We start from the raw sequence: 19,519 nt of genomic DNA, 5'->3' as shown, positions 1-19,519 counted from the left end.
TCCTTCTATCTCATGCAGTTGCAAATCTCACAGCATAAAGCATAGATGACAGTAATATGATGGCTTTCCTAATTTTGTACGACATGCTGTTTACAATATGCTTGGAAATTAATGGTTTGTTTTGGGGTTTTTTTTGCCACAGGACTGGACCATTATGCCTTTAACTGTTCCATTTCTAGCATATAAGCCTTCATTTTAATTGTGAATAGCATCACTTGTTAAACGCAGGACCTGCTTTATCTTCTTTTATGATTCTTTCTTTCTTTCATTCTCTGTCTGTCTCTCTCTCTGCCTTTCCCTCTCAGGCATGGGCTTTTCTGAGTCACTTGCCTGTGGTGGATGTCAGTTTGAGCATAATAGGCTGGTGGGAAGGCTGCAGGGAACAGACTGAACGCTCTCTATCCACCAGCATCACCAACATGCGGGAGCAGAGCAGTTGGCTGCCCGTGCATGCTGACCAGGAGTATGTGCTCCAGGTGTCCCTGCAGCGAGTCAACATGGGCCAGCAGAGAGTGAGTCACACACACACTTACTCAGGAAGCGGTCCACATCACTTCAGACTCCAGGCCATTTGGACTCATGGTTTATCTGCTGTTGGCTGTTAATTCCATGGCTGATTAAGTTTTCTCTTCTAGAGGAGGCAGGACAGCAGGGCCCAGGCGCCACGCTTTCCCAAGTCCAAGGACGAGGGCTGGTTCCTTGTGCTGGGAGAGGTGGACAAGAGAGAGCTGCTGGCGGTCAAGCGCATGGGCTATGTGCGCAACCGAAGTGCAGCATCCGTAGCTTTCTACACGCCTGTGCAGACCGGGAAGTGAGTATGCACATCCGCACCACTGCATAATATCTCTCTGCAGCATTATCCCTTTCTAATACTACTGTCCACCACAGGTGCATCTACACCCTGTATGTGATGAGTGACAGCTACCTGGGCTTGGATCAACAGTATGACATCCACTTCAATGTGACTACAGCCAGCATCACTTCCCAAGTCAACACCGAGGTCTCTGACAGCATGGGCAAGATGTCCATCGAATGAACTCCCACTCAGTAGCACCGGCACACCGTTGCCCGGTGTGGCGGGTGAGTGTCACGGTGTGTAGAGCAGTCTTATACAGGCCACAGTTTGACAGAGCAGCACAGGTGTGATCGGACTCTGTGTCTGCCCACTTTAAACACTGGCCTTGTAGGAGATTATGCAAAGGACTGGATGTGGGTGCTCATGAAGTTGTTCCATTTTTACCCTTTTTCCTTGAGTTCTATAATGCATCATTGTTATCCATGTTCATAGTGCTATTGGATGTGTCAATCAAAATAAGACTGCATTGAATCTTTGAAATGCATTGTGATGGTGTGATAGAACTGCTTGCTTAAGTAAATGGAATTCATGTGTTCATATCATCTTAAGTACTCTGTCTGCAAGACTTCACTGTTAGAGCCAAAGAGACTGGAAGGGATTTATTTGAACAAGAATTCAGGGCAGGTGTGTGAAATGTGCCCCTCTGTGAGGGACTAGAGACTGTACTCTGCCATAGCCACTTTAGCACATCTGTTTGTGAAAGTCTTTTTCCTCCCCCTCCCTTCCCCTCTCCTCTTCCCACCCTACTAAAAGCATCTAGCACATACAGGTGGCAAACACATAGTCACATAGTAAGTCACATAAAGACACACAAAATAATTTATGCAAAAAATAATTTATGCACGTACGAACTTAAAAATGTCACATCAAATGTCACAAGCTGACTGGTTCAAGGCAAATGAGCATAGTTTATAAACCACTATTCTTCCTTCTCTAGTTTAGGGTTTTGTTTTATTCCTGCCAGCTGTTCCCTAAATGGTTTTGCATCCAGTGAAAATAAAGGGAAATACATCTTGAATACATCTGAATGTCTCATTGGTCATCTTTAATGTGTGTAGCATTTCTGAATAATACAGTGGAGTGTGATCCACATGGAGCACATGCCCATGGGTTTAATTTGCTGTATCCTTGATAAGTTCATTTGAACATTTTTGTTAAGTGAACAATGTATGTTTATTACACAAACTTAAAAATGAATACGTTAGACTCATGCTCAATAATACTAAATTATTTGCTTTGGCCGCCTAATAAGCATGTTGTCTTTTGTCCGTTTTTTATTGCTTTTGTTTGTGCTTGTTTTTCTTAAGCACAGGAAAAAAAATTACATATAGACCACGTGACTATATATTGTAGGACATGAAACATATTAATTTAATTCTTAAAATCGCACTGTATTAGCCTGAAATGTAAACGTGTAAAAAATATATATATTGACCAAAGGTTTAGCTTTACTGAAAGCTTCCCATCTTTATATGGAACTCTGGTTAGAATTAGTGTTACTTAAGATTTAGCTGAAGTTAATAGAGTTCTTAATAGAGTTCAGAGCCTGTTTTCTCGGTATTTTCCCCCACGCTAGACAGTTGAACAACTTTAAAGAACAGGAATGGAGATGGTGTCCCAGATATCGCAGATATTTTATGGTTTACCCAATTCTGTTGAAACAAAAATATAAAGGTAACGAATGTAGCCATCTCAATGTTTTTATTCATTTTTCATGATGGAAATTTTGAATTTCACTGTTATGTTGTCTTGTATTCAGTGTTTTGATGTCTCGCAATAATGGATGCAAATTCCCGTTTCTAATTACGCGTAATTAAAAATTTGAGTGGCAAAACGCGCTTGAAAGTGTCACCATCATTTAATTCGGGCCTTTTTACTGAATGACGATATTTTGAGTCTCTTCTGAAGACTTCATATTTTGGACTATTTTCAGTTGTTCTCTTTTCCACCGGCGCCGTTTAATTAGCAGCAAATTCGGGGTTTAGAAAAAGGTTAAACCAGCATCAACCATTCCGTGCGCGGAGCGCATCCTGGCTGATTTTCTCCTTCTTACTCACTGCAGGTGATTTCCTATTAAAGGGGCATCCGTATCGAAAGCGTCAGAAAGACGGGCCCTTTTGACAGCATGGAACGCACGAGAAGGAGAGGAAACTACAATTTATTCAGATAATCACTTATTTCTGTGCTTTCGCTTGAAATAAGACTCATGAGCAGAATGTACAAATTGAATACAACTTTTGGTAGATCGCACGGATTGCCTTCATGTAAACATATTTTAATAGAATTCACTAAAAAATGGTGGGGAAGTGGTTATGGTTTCTATGCATTAAAAATCTAAAATTAATTCACCAGTCTTTACATCAAAACACAGATTTCGTTATTGGCACAGCTAGTCGTTTTGCAATCATATAAAATATAGCCCACGTTTATTTATCTGTATTAGTAGTCTATCGATAATGACCTTGTTTTTATGTTGTTTGTTTGTTTTTGTTTATAGCTAAAGTATACTGGCGGTATCAAGCATTTTCTCGCTTCTCTTTATTTTAAGAAAATAGTCGCTGATTTAGCTCGTTAGTTTATTGAAAAAATTTTGTTCCACTTGCCTTAGTTGGCTCTGTTCTGTGGACCATAATCCGAAGAAAATTACGAAATCCATAGATAAATAAATAAAATGAGTGACTGAGTGAGTGAATGAATGAATGCTATGTAGCTGGGTCTCAAACTGAAAGAGGCAATAGGTTATGACCTTTCTACTGCCCTTGTGCTGCGAATGCTATTATTTAGTTTTAATGTTAAAGTTTCAGAGGTTAATATTAGCATAACAGTTATAGCCTAAATATTATACAGACTCAAATATATTTCATAGCTTTCTCCATGTTATTATCTGTAAAGGTCAAGGGTTAGCATTTCTAACAAATCCCGATTTCACTTCGGGCATTGATATGTGAATGCCCAATAGGGAAATAGACTTCAGCGCTTACTACCCAATAAGAGCGGGGTTGGCTGGAAGAGAAACTGGGGGTGGGTCTTTCTGCTGCTCAACTAGAGAGTTTGGAACAGTGTGCGTCAGGAAATTCTCTAGCACACATCCCTCAAACAGAAAATTGTGGATAAAATGCAGAAATTTTTTTCTAAAGTTTGCCTTGGAATTTGACATTTTAAACGTAGTGGGGATATTTTAAAATCTGGAATTGTCTACTCTGGAGCGCAAGAAAATGAAAGTTTGGCTTGTGATGCAAGGTGAATAGACTTTTTACTCTGTAAAACTGGCTGTAATATTAAGGTGAAGGTTACAAAGAATGGGTTTTGTTTAAGCTGTGTTATGGGTTTCTGTCTATTTTACCTATGATTTTCAAAATAACCTGCGTCAACATGTAATTGTAAATTCAATATCAATTGACATTCCTTCCGTATGGCTATGGTGATCGCTTCTAGAGCTACTTTGGAATGTGCGGCTGGAACTAATTTTTTCCCTTCAATTTGTTATTTTCTATTTTTATTATTTAGAGATTTGATGTTTGCACTAGCGATGGATGTTTTCCCCATTCGAAGAGCTGGGCCCAGATGGATTTGACGCCGAAGAAGTAAACTGTCTACGGTGGACAAAACCCGTCAAACAACGGCTTTTATTCGATATGAAGTTTCGAAGTTACCGCTTTACTTTTCACGTGAGACACTTCAGAGTCCTCAGACGTTTGCTGGAAAACCTTGAGGAATGTCATCGGCTGACCTGGCTCTTCTGACGTGAAGGGCAGGTAGAGTGTCCATTTGGACAGTTGAATCGATATGATCACAAGATGGTAAAATTGCGTTGATTTCAAAAGTTGTGTGCGTTTTGTTTTTGGTTTTGGGAAGCCTAATCCGAACACTGGAGGGGTGTAAAACACCTTTCATCTATAAAGACAATGAAAGAGAAGTCGAAAAATGCCGCCCGGACTCGACGGGAAAAAGAAAACAGTGAGTTCTATGAGCTGGCAAAACTCTTACCGCTCCCCTCAGCCATCACATCTCAGCTCGATAAAGCTTCTATAATTCGCCTGACAACGAGTTACTTGAAAATGAGAATTGTTTTTCCTGAAGGTAAGTTAACACGTTCTCTGTATGTGCGCGCATAAAGCTGTCAGTTGTCGCTTTTTATCGTGACACTTCCTTTATTATTATTATTATTATTATTATTATTATTATTATTATTACTGGAATTTGTGTTTGCTGTTTTTTTCCTTCTTATTTATGCTCGGATTTTAAAATACTTTTAAAGGCAAAATATTCTACCTTGTCTTGGGGATCCATTTTTAAAAGTGATTTCCTGTACTAATCTAAATGATTTAACATAAATTATTTAACCTTTTTGTAGACTAATTGGATAAAAATATCAAACAATATGATTAGTCAACTTTGTGACCTTTCTTTTGTCTTTAAAATTGTTGTAGGCCTTTGTTTTATAAACCCCACTTAATTTTTAAACTAATTTATAATAGGCTACATGTGTGATAGGTATATATTGTGAAACAATTGACTCTAATATAGAAGAGCATATTTTTTGCTCTTTAAAATATACATGAACTCACGTCGTCGGTGTCTCTTTGTGTATGCATTAAGATGTAGTCCCTTTTCAGAGTCAGGCGACCATAAAACTCCCTAAAAGACGATTAGCAGTCATTTCCCACCTTCTCCGTAGTCTCAACGGGTTTCTATTCTACGTGACCGAAGCAGAGCCTCGGCAATTATCGGTACCCGCGTGCCTCCCTGTCTGATCTCTCTGACCATATGGAGGTCCTTGTAAGACCGAGGCGTCTTGATAGAAGAGGGAATGGGTTTTAAAAACAGGGGCTTGAGACCGAGACAAAGAAACACGGTGGTAAGGGTATGAAAGAGACGCATATGCTGAAGTGATTAGGCCAGTCCACATCGTCCTGATGTTTTGGCGTCAGAATATCAAAGCGAGCGCTTAGGTTAGCTCTGAGAGGGCTTTTTGGTAATAGCCGCAACAAGGGGAAATATCGAGACGTCGAGACTGGTACTGCGTACAGTTGATGAGGCCTATTAGCGTTCCAACACAGTGAGGTTTAATATAGATGACCGAAGTGATGAAATATCATTTTCAAATAAACGTTACACCCAAAGATAAAAATAAAGAATTGTTAATCTGTCTGATGCTTTTTCTGATGTTGGTAAGATACCTGAGTGTGGGCTAAGATACGATGGGCTCACTGTTAATCTTCTGTAGTTTTATTGTATTATATTTTTTGTCACTATAATATCTAAATGTAGGCCTTCATTTTAGTAGTCCTTTAACAGGTTATTAATTACACAATTTATGGCTCAAAATTGGCCACGCTCTTTACATGTATTCTAGAGTAAGATAATAATTACTGGATGTATTGGTCAGTAGGTTATTCTATGGGGTGTCCATTTTAAATTAGGAGTAATAAGACAAGAGCAGCATTATATGAAAAAAAAAAAAAACTGTGTGCATCCAATTCGTCTGTTTAACTTTTTTCTAGAATTAGGCAAGACTTCGACAAAGTCTGTCAGATTTTCCAAGTAGCTACTTAAAGATTTTTTCTTCAGACTAAATGTGCTCATTAAAACAAACTAGGCACCTGCTGACGCCCAGTGATTTTTCAGAGGTTAGAATTATAAACATTTAACAATCATAATAACTGATGAATAGGTTCGCGTATAGTAGCCAAAGGGAAAAAAAAAAAAACTCAGTTGAGCTCTTAAAGGAATTTGAAGTTAATTGCAGTTGCGCTTACAGCGTGAGGGAGCCTGTACACGTTGGAGATCTCCATCAGCGTAGCTTTGTTCTATAGTCTTATTTGTGTACCACGTGCTTTGGATTTTATTTTCTTATCATAATTCGCTTTCATTGCGCACTGCACCTTGCGTTCGTGCAGCTTGTTCAAATTATGCCTGGAGTTAGTGTCACGAGGTCAATGTAACGATACCCTGCTAGTAGTCTGAGGAAATGTTCTGCGTAATTGACAGTAAAATTTTATTCGAAAACTAACGAAAGTGTGGCTGTGTTTACGGTTGTTATTTATGGCCTGAGGTGGGAATGCTAACCTTTGCTACCCTTCTTCCTCCCACAGTGTTCTCATATGTCAGTGTCCACAAGCAAACAAACTGTTTCCAGTTTGTGACTGTTTAAGTTGTAACTATAAGCGTTTTCATATTTTTGAGCGTAGGTCTATCGTATTATAATGACAGTTCTGTTTGTTTGATAAAGAAATGTAGCTAACAACATAGCGTTATAAAGGTTTTTAAAGTAAAGACCGGTTAAATTTAAATAGACCGTTTTATTTATGGATGTTGTATTTTAAAAAGTATGGGATTTTGTTTGTTTGTTTGTTTGTTTTTTTACAAAAGCAGACGCTCTGATGAATTTTATGTACATTCAACTTGCACAGCGCGTGACCATGCCCACAATTAAGTTATTAGCCGACTTGGAAACGGCTGGAACGTTTCCAGTAGAACCTGTAAGTTGTAAGATGGATGCAATTTTCTTGCCCTGCAAGCAATTGAAAGGTTCCTTCTGGAGAGGTTCAATGGATTACTCTTTTTATCGCCAGAAACAACCGCTTTTGTTCACAAAAGCTGCTTAGCTCACTGCAGACTCTTCAAGTCGAAAGAGTATATAGATCTTATTTCTTCTCTCTAGCAAAACGAATTTTGTCATTATCTAAACTCACTGACGTCCAAGCGCTTAATATTCTTGTGGTAGGTCAAGTGCGAAAAACCCAAAGCTCCAACATAGATTGGGCAAGCATGCATATTCATGCCAGTGGCACAAATGACCACAAATATGCAACAGATTTGTGATTTATAGACTGTGTAAGCTTTTTTTTTTTTACATGATACATGTTAAAAGGATTTAGTCCGGGTTTCGCGCATGGCACCATAGCCTGAAAGATGAGAAAAATGAAACTCCAATATTTACCTGTCTACAAAACTGTAGTGTTGTCGTATTCTAATTAAGATATACTCGCAGTCATGGTAAACATACAACATGAAATGGAAGATAGTTTTTATAGTATTAGCTCATAAGACAGTCACACAAAATGACATTTCGACTCTGGAAATTTCAGATTTTCTTTTTCTTTTTTTTGAGGGGGCGGGGGATGTGGAGGATGGTGACATAATTTTACGAACTGAATCAAGCGCTGAGGATTCGCAAGCAGACTATGTTTGAGTTGTGGTTAAGAAATAATTCGATTGTTTCTGTTGTGTAAACCTGGAGTGTATATTTGGTTAATATTAAAAAGGGTATCAGAGCTTTGCAGTGATCCTTTCACTGTGCGTGTTTGTTTTCGTAGATTTGCATTTCAGTTGGGATTGCGCGGACAGCGACTCCTTGTTTATCTTATTGACTTTTTGTTGGTTCCTTCCTTCGAGGTTTACTGAGTTGATTTGCATTTTTACAATAATGTTTACAATCATTTTAATTATAGAATGCTGACCAACTTTAAACGATCCTGTATTTTGAATTTGAGTTTTTAAACTTAAATAGGCTGTAATAACGCAACAATAACAACAATAGTAAGTACATCAAGAATAACAGCAATAATAATAATAATAATAATCATTATACTAATTATAACAACACCAGCAATAACAACAACAACAACAATAATACTATTTCTTCTTCTTCTTCTTCTTCTTCTTCTTCTTCTTCTTCTTCTTCTTCTTCTTCTTCTTCTTCTTCTTCTTCTTATTATTATTATTATTATTATTATTATTATCAAATAGAAACTGAGATCATGTGTAATTAATATAGGCTATCCTTCAGGTCTAGGGGATTCGTGGGGGCACGTCAGCAGAGCCAGCTCTCTGGATAGTGTCGGGCGCGAGTTGGGATCACATCTTCTTCAGGTAGGAGTGTTTAGAGTTGCTCGTGCTGCTGCTACTACTACTTCTGCTAACACTAACATACTGGGCATTCTTCGTCCTGTTCGTCATCGTCCTCGTCTTCTTCTCATTATTATTATTATTATTATTATTATTATTATTATTATTATTATTATTATTATTATTATTTCTTTATTTTATTATTTGTAATTGTTTTTTATTGTTGTCCTTAACTGTTGTCATTTTATATTTTCTGTGTTTATGTGTATACTACGGGAAGATTCAATTTGTTTTAATAACTGTCCTTATTCAAATAAATTGGCTAAGTTTTGACGTTATGCGAATTCGAATTTTTTTTAATTCTAAGTACAGAATAGGAAACCACTATTTAATATTACGTGAAATTCGAAAATGTGTTCTCGTCACCTGAATGAAATGGAACCTATACAGCAAAAAAAAAAAAAAAAGTAAATAAACATTGCATAGCATGTTTACAAACGTTTAACGTTTATTTTGGGTGTTTTCTGTTTTATGAGATTCGGAAAACGAAATACTTGTAATAGGCTATCGTAAATCTCGTTTTTGTGTTATTATTATTATTATTATTATTATTATTATTATTATTATTATTATTATTATTATTATTATTTACCAGACTTTGGACGGATTCATTTTTGTGGTCGCACCGGATGGAAAGATCATGTACATTTCTGAAACGGCTTCTGTGCACTTAGGACTGTCACAGGTAAAGTGCGTCACTCATATGAATCTTTGATTACTTTCATTACTATTTTAATTACTATTTTGGCCAGGTTATTTTGCTGCGATCCCTTCGTATTGTTCCCTATTTGATTCATATAACTAGGCTCACTGCGTCTTTGACTGAGATGACAGAAATAAATTTTAACAGGTAGAGCTGACGGGAAACAGCATTTACGAGTACATTCATCCTGCTGATCATGATGAAATGACAGCGGTGCTCACTGCACACCAACCGTACCATTCACACTTTGTTCAAGGTAGGGCAGAGGGTGCTGTAAACTAACATAATTACGCCAAGATGCTAGAATTATGGCTCTTGATGGTTTTCCCGATGTTTTCTCCAGAGTATGAGATGGAGCGGTCTTTCTTTTTGAGAATGAAATGCGTCCTTGCAAAGAGAAATGCAGGTCTGACCTGTGGTGGTTATAAGGTTGGCTATTATTTTATTTATTTTTGCACCTATTATAATTAGCTATTTTCAGGACACTCATAATGCGCTGGATTTTTAATTTGTTAAACTGATAAAATTAACGTACTGCAATAAGCCTACTAGAATGTGATCATTTGTGTGACGCTACAGTGGGAGTTTTGCAAGGGAAACAACCCTTAATGTTAATTGTATTAATGTTAATTAATAGTAATAATAACAATAATAATAGCAACAACAACAATAATAATAACAATTCATAATAATTAATAATATTATAAATAATATAAAGTCAGAAACATATCAATGAGGATTGTGTAACAATCTGTGTAACAGTTAGTATAGTGAATTTTTCATTATAGGCTTTGTAACTGTTTTGAATGCATGTCTTTGTCTTTCTTTGTGTGTATTTGATTGGTGTCACCGTTTACTCCTACAGGTAATCCATTGTAGTGGCTACCTAAAGATTCGCCAGTACAGTCTAGACATGTCACCGTTTGATGGCTGCTACCAGAACGTAGGACTGGTAGCTGTGGGCCACTCGCTGCCCCCCAGCGCAGTGACTGAGATCAAACTCCACAGTAACATGTTTATGTTTAGAGCCAGCCTGGACATGAAGCTTATCTTCCTGGACTCCAGGTAATTTATACTCTGAAGAGTTCCTGTTAAGTATGGATATTGCATCACATTAGGCACAATGAATAAACATTTTTTGTCAAATAACTCTCAGCTCACAATCCACCACTTAGGCTGTGTGTATGTGTGTATTTATGTGTATTTGTTTGATTTTTTCAGTGTGTGTGTTTGTTTGTGTGTGTGTGTGTGTATGTGTTCAGCTTTGTTTGTATATTCATGTTCCATCATTCATGTGCATGCACACCTGTTATTTTGTTTAATGCACATCCATATTTGCATGTTTGTCTTGTGCATGTGTGCGTATGTGTATGCGTGTGCGCATGTCCGCAGGTGCTAATTATTCTTCTCCATGTTTGTTTGCCAGGGTGGCGGAGCTTACTGGCTATGAGCCACAGGACTTAATAGAGAAGACTCTTTACCACCATGTCCACAGCTGTGACACCTTCCACCTACGCTGTGCACACCACTTGTGTGAGTTAGGTTTGTTTTTGCTCATGGTTACCTCCTACTATGATGCAGGCAGTCACACTGCAGCCATAACAAGAATCACAATACTATTATTGTTGATGACAACTGTGAACCCAGTATTATATATTTGAATTTCTCCATGCTTTGTGATATAACAGAGCATGGATAAAAAAAATTATATTAAAAAAACATAAAACATAATATCTGTTTTATATATGGAAAAATACACTAGTATTTTATTTTGTTTTGACCTAATTATTACAACAGTAACAAGCTTTACATTAATTTAACCACCTCTTTTTTCACTTGTTCTTAAATATAAAATGAGTATTTGGATATCTGTTTTCAATTTATGCTAAAAAATTAAAATGAGCAAAATTGTATCTGTATTTGTGACTGAAGACTTCTCTTAACCAAATTATCTTTCAAAAAAGTTTGCTGTTCAGATTTCTTTGTAAGCAGAGTTCACTTCTGCTTTCTACTTTTACACTTAGACCTTTCTGCTTTTGAAATTATGGCAATGTTAATTCTGTGATTGTAAATGAAATTATGAATTCTAAAATTGCAAATAATAGAAATATAAATTGCATAATTGACATAACTGGTAGATTTTTTAAACATCCACAGTAATTTTGGTATTAATACAGTATTAAGAGAAGTAATCAGAAAAAAAAAAAAAACGTTTCTCCTCTAATCATGCAAGTGTTACAAAAAATCCATCTTATCCAAAAGTACTGCATTGGATTCCAGCCAGGGTTGATGGTCATCTGACTATAGAAAGTAATCTCTCACTCTCTCTGTCACTCTCTGTTTTTCTCTCTCTCTCTTTCTCTGCAGTGTTGGTGAAGGGACAGGTAACTACAAAGTACTACAGGTTTCTTGCTAAGGAGGGTGGCTGGGTGTGGGTGCAGAGCTATGCAACCATCGTGCACAACAGCAGGTCCTCCAGGCCTCACTGTATTGTCAGTGTTAACTATGTCCTCACGTAAGTAACCTATTACTTGCAATATGTAAATGTACCTTTATAATAATCATAATAATAATAATAATAATAATAATAAAATATACATATATGCATACATACATACATACCTTCACATGTTAATTTACAAGTATAATTATATTTGAGAAATGAGGGAAACTTGTTCTGCAGTGGAGATCAGGATTAAATCTCACAGTTTGTTTTGTAAATATTCTGGTACTACTATTTTTTTTTTGTTGTTGTTGTTAGGCATACTTTTAAAGCAATTCAGGGAAATTCAATGTTTAATTAAAAAGATCCTGCAGTGGATTTGTTAATTTCTGCTGACTGGTGGATAAAAACTGAAGATAGAAAATGAAAGGATGAAAGTAAAAGATAGGAGGGGTTATGTGATGGCATCCCATTGGTTAGATTGCTAAAATAAATCCTTAGTGGTCACATTATTAGGAATTTGAGCTGTAGAGGTGAACCTCACAGGATTCCTTTCTGTATATATATACTTGCTACTTGATTAGGCTTTTATTATGTGAATTGTTTATTTGGTCACTTCTGCTGTACTCAGAAACTAAGTGGCTAAATGTAGGATGAATAGTGGTCTGTGTATTTAATACCAACCTCCACTGACTCCATGAAAAAGGCATGAGCTAGTTTAAATCGTGTTATATCCAAATGTTCATACATGCATTTATAAATGTATATGTAAATATTGTATATCCATATGCATATGCATATTGTATATACAAAATTCCATGACTGTTGCTAGAGTAAGTGTGCACTTTACTTTCTATGTCTGATTGAACTCCTCAAGTAATCAAGTCCCCTTGGGCAGAGGGATATTAAAGTTGAGAATGTACTGATGTTCAATCCTTGGGGTTCCCTGGCTTGGCAAAAAGAAACTCAGGGACAGCACCACAGACAGGGCACTCTAAAACCTACTGCTTTTCAGATTTCAGCACAGGCTTATTTATGCAGCGTGTATAGTGCTTTATTGTCTTGTTCCTTTAATTACATATGGCACTAATTAGTCAGAGACACTAACCATGTTCTTTAGCTTTACACATGTATTCATTAATTAGAGCAAATATAGTTGCACACATGAAATGCACAGCAGTGGCACTAAAACACATTGCAGGATATGAGTTATTTGGCTGTGTCTGAGTCGGTCTACCTGTTGACGTATAGCACTGTTGCCACACTGTTGCCAGCTTTAGTGACATCCCTGTTAACATTCCACTATGCTGCAGTGTTGTTCTATTCTTGCAGAACTGTAGTTATTATGTTGCACATTAATACACTTTAAATGCTTTTTTAGTGTTTAATGGAAAATTAGCACATATTGCAAGTTACAAAGGTAATAGCAAATTATATGAATGAGAAATCATTTATTTTAATTTGCATGAATTAAAATGCAATAACTAACAAAATCTACTAGATTACTTAAATGATCTGGATTGTTTACCAGTTTACATCATATTTTGTTTTATTTTTATTGTTTTCCCAAAGAGTAATTGGTCGGAATTCATTGATTGTGTAACAATAAACCATATACAAAAAACAAAGGACTAAACGGATAGTTAAATATAAAGTTTAATTATTGGTTACAGTCATTCCAATTTTTATTGGACTACATATATGTAAATAAGTAAACATATTTAAAATCATGACTGTAAATATGATCAAGGGGAAGGCTGTCTACTGACAGCCGCATGAAGTTGTGCTCTCAGTCTTGAGCCCCAGCTGGCTGTAGTGGCTATTAGGAGGCAGGGTGAACCTGCTGCTCCGGCCTGATTTAGTTGCTGCCGTACTGAGGCAAGCATGAGCACTCTGGGCAGGAGGACGGAGAGCACAGCGACTGCACTGCTCTACACTGCTGCACTGTGAACGCACTAAACCCATAAACGTGCCCTCCCTTCCAGTAACCTAATCACACCGCAAAGCCCTCTGGAACATCTTTGTAGCTTTAAAAATTCATATGGCGCACACCTGTCAAGTACGGTAAATGGACACTTCCGTCTCGTCCACGTCATTTTGGTCATGCGACCTTCCGCGCACCCACTGGCGTAAGAAGCATATATTAGTATGCAGTGGCATGCTTCATTGGCAACAGAGGAGGTGCAGTGGCCCTCACCTCCAGCCTGGTGCGGCTGTGTGGGAGAGGGGAAAAGCCAGTTAAACTGGGAACTGCATACAGCTACACACAAAAAAAACCTATACATACAGTGTGGCACTGTTAACTAGAACACAATTAGAAAAAGGAATGGTAATAAAGTTATATATTTAATATGTTTCCTTATATGTTATCTCATATATCTCATATCTCGTTTTATATAATGGGATTACATATTAAATTTTGCATGTACTGTAATGTTCAGTAAGCTCTCTTCTGTGGAAGAGATGCTGTTTGTGATTAGCAGACAATGCAAGGTCTGCCACAGCTGTTGGTTGTGAGGGCCTGGCATGGCTGCTGAGCTCGCTCCTGTCTCAGGTGGGAAGACTCTCTGTTGAAGCATGCACAGCTGCAAGGCTGCTGGATACACAAGCTCTACAGTATGGTGGAAGGGGGGTGGGGGGACTTGGCACTGATTTATTTGTCATGCATTCATTCTGATAAAGCGGCTGCGTTATTACTGCGCGCTTTCTTCTGGAACTCTCTGGAAAGAATGAAACTCCCACTGGTAGCCATCATTCATATGGGCCCTGGATTTCAGCCTGGGTGGACAAGCGATGCACCGCTCTTTTGTCTGCACATGTCCAGCAGTACTGGTGGCTGGGCTGGTGAGTCCACCATGTTTGCTCTCCTCTCCGCTCCTCTACTCTCCTCTCCTCTTCACTCATTTCTTTTCCTCCTATTTTCCTCCTCTTTTCCTCCTCTCTCCTCTCCTGCCCTCTCCTCCCCTCTCTTCTCCTCTCCTCTCCAGTTCAGCTTGGTTGCTGCAGATGGTAATGACTGGCTTCCATCATCATTAAGCCAAAGAGGCGGCACGTGTGTGCGCTAATGCGAAGCTGGGAACAGCCTCACCCAGCTCCTGCAGACTCCCAGCCATAAAAGGGAGTGTTTATGAGCTTTAATTAATAGGCTGTAAAGATGATCAGTGTTTATAGTGCACAGCTTGCTAAGTGTGTTGCTGAGAGCTCCCAATTATGATATGCGTGCGTTTGATCCGTGGTTCAGTGTTCTTATACGTTTGAGGAAAGCTGTTCAGAAAGGGTTCACTCTTGTATTGCCGAGTGAAAGTGCAGAGTCCTCACCCCTCTCTGACCCCAGCACATGGGTGTTTGTTGTCTCATAATTGCAAAGCTAATCTTTGTTCATGCCAGAAAGAGGTGAATGTGTCTGGCCTCTTATCATGGCTGTTATCAGAATGTGTGCTTGTTCACACAGTGACTGCAGTAGGAGGTGTGAAGTATGAGTAAGTGTGTGTGTATGCATGTGTGTATGTGCATGTGTGTGCACAACTGTGCCTGTATGTTTACATGTCTGTATCTTATGCCACTGAGGCTGGCTAGCCTGTTGCATCATTATCACCTGTTTTGACTTCTGTCCATGAACTCTGACCCTAGATATAGATCCTTGTTTACACAGACACTGTGACTTTACTTACAAGAGATGTGTACTTCAAAGAGGAGGTATAGGCACATGCATGCATGTGTGTGTTCGTGTGTGTACACGTGTGTGTGTGTGTATGTGCACACATTTCAGTGTATGAGTTTGGGTGCATGTCTTCTTTCAAGATGTTTCTATCTGTGTCCCATGCTACATGTCTACATATTGTAGTAGGCTGCAGGCTCGAGGAGCATAGAGCTCCTTTCTTGGCTGCCATACTCTCTGGAAACAGTTTTCTTTGTCTGAAAGTTGATTCATCATAGGGAACAAAATCCATACCACACTTTACTCAGAAATCAATTCCCATTTCCTAGTTAGACCTCATGCGGGATCTGCTCGTGAGCTTGATTTAGCTAGACAGAGCTCTTAATCTCACTGTGTATTTGAACGGAGACGCTTCCCCTCTGTCGTGTGTTTGCAAAAGCCTTGCTCCGCTCCTGTAGGAGAAACAATGACTTCCAACTGCACCTACTCTCATTTGCACGAATGCACGCACACACGTTTTCTCTCCCACAGACACACATACATGTCATGTTATTGTCTCACAAATGAGCAACTATGTCTTAATTACCAAACATTAGCCTGCATTTACAACATTGGCAAAGCTGACATATGACAAGTACACAAATGAATGGGAGACACACTTGTACAAAGAGCATGAATACTGCTCTGCCAGTGAGCTAGCCTTTGTTTGATGAAAGAATTGATTTTTGTCTGGTGAGTGCAGTACCTGTTGGGCTCAAGATCAACCTTTGCATTGGCTCTCAACAGGGAAACAGAGTATAAGGGTCTACAGCTGTCCTTAGACCAAGTGACATCCACAAAGCCTGCCTTCACCTACAACAGTCCCTCTAACCCTACCAGCGACAACAGGAAAGGCAGCAAGAGCAGAGTGTCCCGCCCCAAACCCAAAACACGCCTCTCCCCCTACTCAAATGTGAGTATATGGATTCAGACTATAGAACTCTTCCATGAGAACAATAGCTATGGTTAAAATTTAGTTATTAGAGTGAAGTTTAATAGTGTATTTTCAGTGAGTGTTGACGTGTGTATATATGTTTATGTAGTACCCAGGGTTCCACACAGAGCGCTCTGAATCAGATCAAGACAGCAGCCCCTGGGGTGGGAGTCCTTTGACTGACTCTGCCTCTCCTCAGCTATTGGAGCAGAATGAAAGCATGGATGCCTCCTGTGTCTACCGCCAGTTCCCAGAGCCACGCCCCTTGTGCTATAGCCTGCCTCTCTCGGAGGAACACCAAGCCTCTGGTGACCATCAGAGCCACATCCACACCCAGGCCTGTGAAAGGGGGCGTTGTGAGGCTGGGAGGTACTTCCTAGGTACCCCCCAGCCCGGGCGAGAGGCATGGTGGGGTGCGGCTCGCACTGTCCTGCCCTTACCCAAGTCCCCCCCCGAGAATGAAGATGGATATGAGGGTGTGATGCCCCACATCACCTCCATCCACAGCCTACATGGTGAGTCTTACCTGTGATCAGAGTCTGAGGCTTTGGGTCTGACAATGCCTTATTGATTTAGAGATAACATTTATTTGTCCTGCTTGCAGTGAGGGGCCACTGGGACGAGGACAGCGTGGTCAGCTCTCCAGATGGTGGCTCAGCTAGTGATTCAGGGGACCGATACCGAGGTGACCACTTCCGTTCAAGTCCTCAGGAGCCCAGCAAAATTGAGACCCTGATCCGGGCAACGCAACAGATGATAAAGGAGGAGGAGAGCCGTCTACAGCTGAGGAAAAGTGGTGTTGAGGTGCCTCTGGGCCCCACTAATGGCCTGGCCAAGAGTCACAGCTCCTGCTTCGGCACTGAGTTCCCCCAGTCAGTTCTGCAAGGTGCAGCATGCCGAGGGACGGCTCAGGTGATAAGCCCCGCCCCCAGCCCCACCCCCCTGCCCCGCCTCAGCAGCCCTGGTTCTGAGCGGCTGGCCAAAGCCAAAGACTTCCTGCAGACTGAGCTCTCTTCTCCACAGCAGCAGGTGGCCCTTGCTGGCTCTTGTGCTGTGTCCCCCACCCCTGCGCTCTACCCCTCCCACCCACGCCAGTACCTGGACAAACATGCTGCCTATTCCCTCACAGGCTATGCGCTGGAGCACCTCTATGAGGCAGACAGCTTCAGAGGATACCCGCTGGGCTGTGCGGGCTCCTCCCACTATGACGTGGCCTCTCACCTGCGCATGCAGGCAGAGCAGCCCCCCAGCCATAAAGGAACCTCTGTCATCATCTCTAATGGCAGCTGACGCTTAGCAACACACTCGCCAAGACTGGGGTCACCCCGACTGGCTTTTATTCCCAAAGGGACAAAACACTAAATTTTGTTTGTTTGTCTGAGATCTTTTATGTTACTATTTGCATTGATTCTAGATTTCAGCATTGAGGAAACCTTATTCATCCATTAAAAAGACAGATGGCTCAGATGAACTAATATTTGAAATAGTCATTATTTTACATGCGCATAACCACCAAGGAAATCTGGTTGATTGCATTTTTATGTCATCAATTAGACTTCAGTTGGAAGAGAAAGGGATTGGTTAAACAGTGAAAGTGAGATTATACAAATGACCTATAGAAGCAGAAGAGAAAACCATAATTGTTAGTTATTGATGAATGTGAGCTGAGATTATCCACACAAAAATGTCAGTGCATTCACCATGTCTTTACAGTCAGTGTTGCTATCGCATTTGGTACTTGATTTTTTGAGTTATGCATTTAAGTACTCCCATGTTCCTGTCTTTGTGTCTTATTTACTTATTCTGCCTGAGAAATGCAAAAAATATGTCAGCATTTGAATTCAAGCCATTTTCCCTGTATAAAGGAAAAATGATGAAACATGAAAATTTTTAATGTTGCACAAATATGTGTGATGTGTTTTACCAACCAGGCAGCATTAATAGACCAAGGAGTAAACAATCTTACAATAATTAATTGTTTTAGGATGATGGCTTCTATCTATGAATTTGACAGGAAACTTGACTCATCTAATCAGAATGATAGATGACTGGGACATTAATCCAAAGTATTTGGCCACTTCAAGTTGCAAAATATTCACTGGAATATTAATATAGTTCACTATTTGGAGAATATTTCTACAGTGTTTGTCCTGTAGCAACAAATTTTTTTTTTTTTTTTTTTACAAATGCTTTGCAACTTTACCCCAGACCAAGCCACTCAAATTTAACTCATTCTCTGGAACTCTAGCAGGACAGCCAGGATTATGCAATTGTAATGACATTTGTTTTAATGTCAAACACATGGCATGGTGGAGGAAATGATGTACACACTCATGGTTTTCAGTTAGTTGGGATGCCTTCGCATGTTGTAACTAGCCAGGCCATTCCAAAGAGATTGACTGTGGTCCAGTGAAAGTTGGAGGAGAGGAAGACAGAGGGAGGAGGGTGGAGGTGTGACAGTAGGCGTAACAGTGGGCGTGGCAGTGGGTGTGGCAGTGGGCGTGACAGTGGGTGTGGCCGTGGGTGTGGCAGTAGGCATTCTGCTGTGCAATGTGCTGAGGGTGCCTGGTGTCCAGGAGATAGACTGCACAGGGGTAGGGGAGGGGGATCTCTGAGACTATACTGCAGCTTTCTCACTGCCATGCTGCTGGATGCGAGAATCATGCTCACTTTGGGCAGCAGTTCTGTTTTCTTTTTCTTTTCTTTTTTTCTCCCTACAATGAAGAAAATCATTCTCTACATTTATTTATGATGTAAATATGCTTAGATATGTTTTGATGCACAAGTGGCAAATGTATTTATTATGTGAATGAAAAAAAGTGGTTTTCATTTTGGTTTTAAATATAGTTCCAATCAAATCAGCCTGTCTATCTTTGTTTATATTTCATGCTTTAAATTAAAATTATGTACTTCAAAATTATAACAGCTATTTCCATATGTACACCAATAACTGTATACATGCAATCATAGCTCAA

The 19,519-nt window shown here is 39.5% G+C and overlaps 2 protein-coding genes across 3 annotated transcripts in view; both read left to right on the top strand.

The window, feature by feature from the left end:
- Nucleotides 1-1,878, top strand: part of ascc3 (activating signal cointegrator 1 complex subunit 3) — a 105,161-nt gene extending 103,283 nt beyond the window's left edge. For both annotated transcript variants that reach the window (XM_027015427.2, XM_027015437.2), the window contains 3 exons: nucleotides 306-512; nucleotides 636-811; nucleotides 889-1,878. In XM_027015427.2, coding sequence (XP_026871228.2) covers nucleotides 306-512; nucleotides 636-811; nucleotides 889-1,036 — 531 coding nt within the window. In that variant the 3' untranslated portion in view covers nucleotides 1,037-1,878. The remainder of the gene's footprint in view (nucleotides 1-305; nucleotides 513-635; nucleotides 812-888) is intronic.
- A 2,824-nt stretch (nucleotides 1,879-4,702) lies between these two features.
- Nucleotides 4,703-19,014, top strand: sim1a (SIM bHLH transcription factor 1a). Its single transcript, XM_027015901.2, has 11 exons — nucleotides 4,703-4,936; nucleotides 8,649-8,731; nucleotides 9,363-9,452; nucleotides 9,618-9,726; nucleotides 9,814-9,899; nucleotides 10,336-10,535; nucleotides 10,897-11,003; nucleotides 11,838-11,985; nucleotides 16,358-16,523; nucleotides 16,654-17,059; nucleotides 17,149-19,014. The coding sequence occupies exons 1-11, from the start codon at nucleotides 4,762-4,764 to the stop codon at nucleotides 17,832-17,834; spliced, it is 2,256 nt and encodes a 751-aa protein (XP_026871702.2). The 5' UTR covers nucleotides 4,703-4,761; the 3' UTR covers nucleotides 17,835-19,014.
- The last annotated feature ends 505 nt before the right edge of the window (nucleotides 19,015-19,519 follow it).

The sequence above is a fragment of the Electrophorus electricus genome, chromosome 10 (assembly GCF_013358815.1).
Source record: "Electrophorus electricus isolate fEleEle1 chromosome 10, fEleEle1.pri, whole genome shotgun sequence".
In the NCBI taxonomy this organism is placed as follows: domain Eukaryota; kingdom Metazoa; phylum Chordata; class Actinopteri; order Gymnotiformes; family Gymnotidae; genus Electrophorus; species Electrophorus electricus.
Note: the sequence above shows the minus strand (reverse complement) of the source record. Positions and strands in the feature narration are given on the sequence as shown.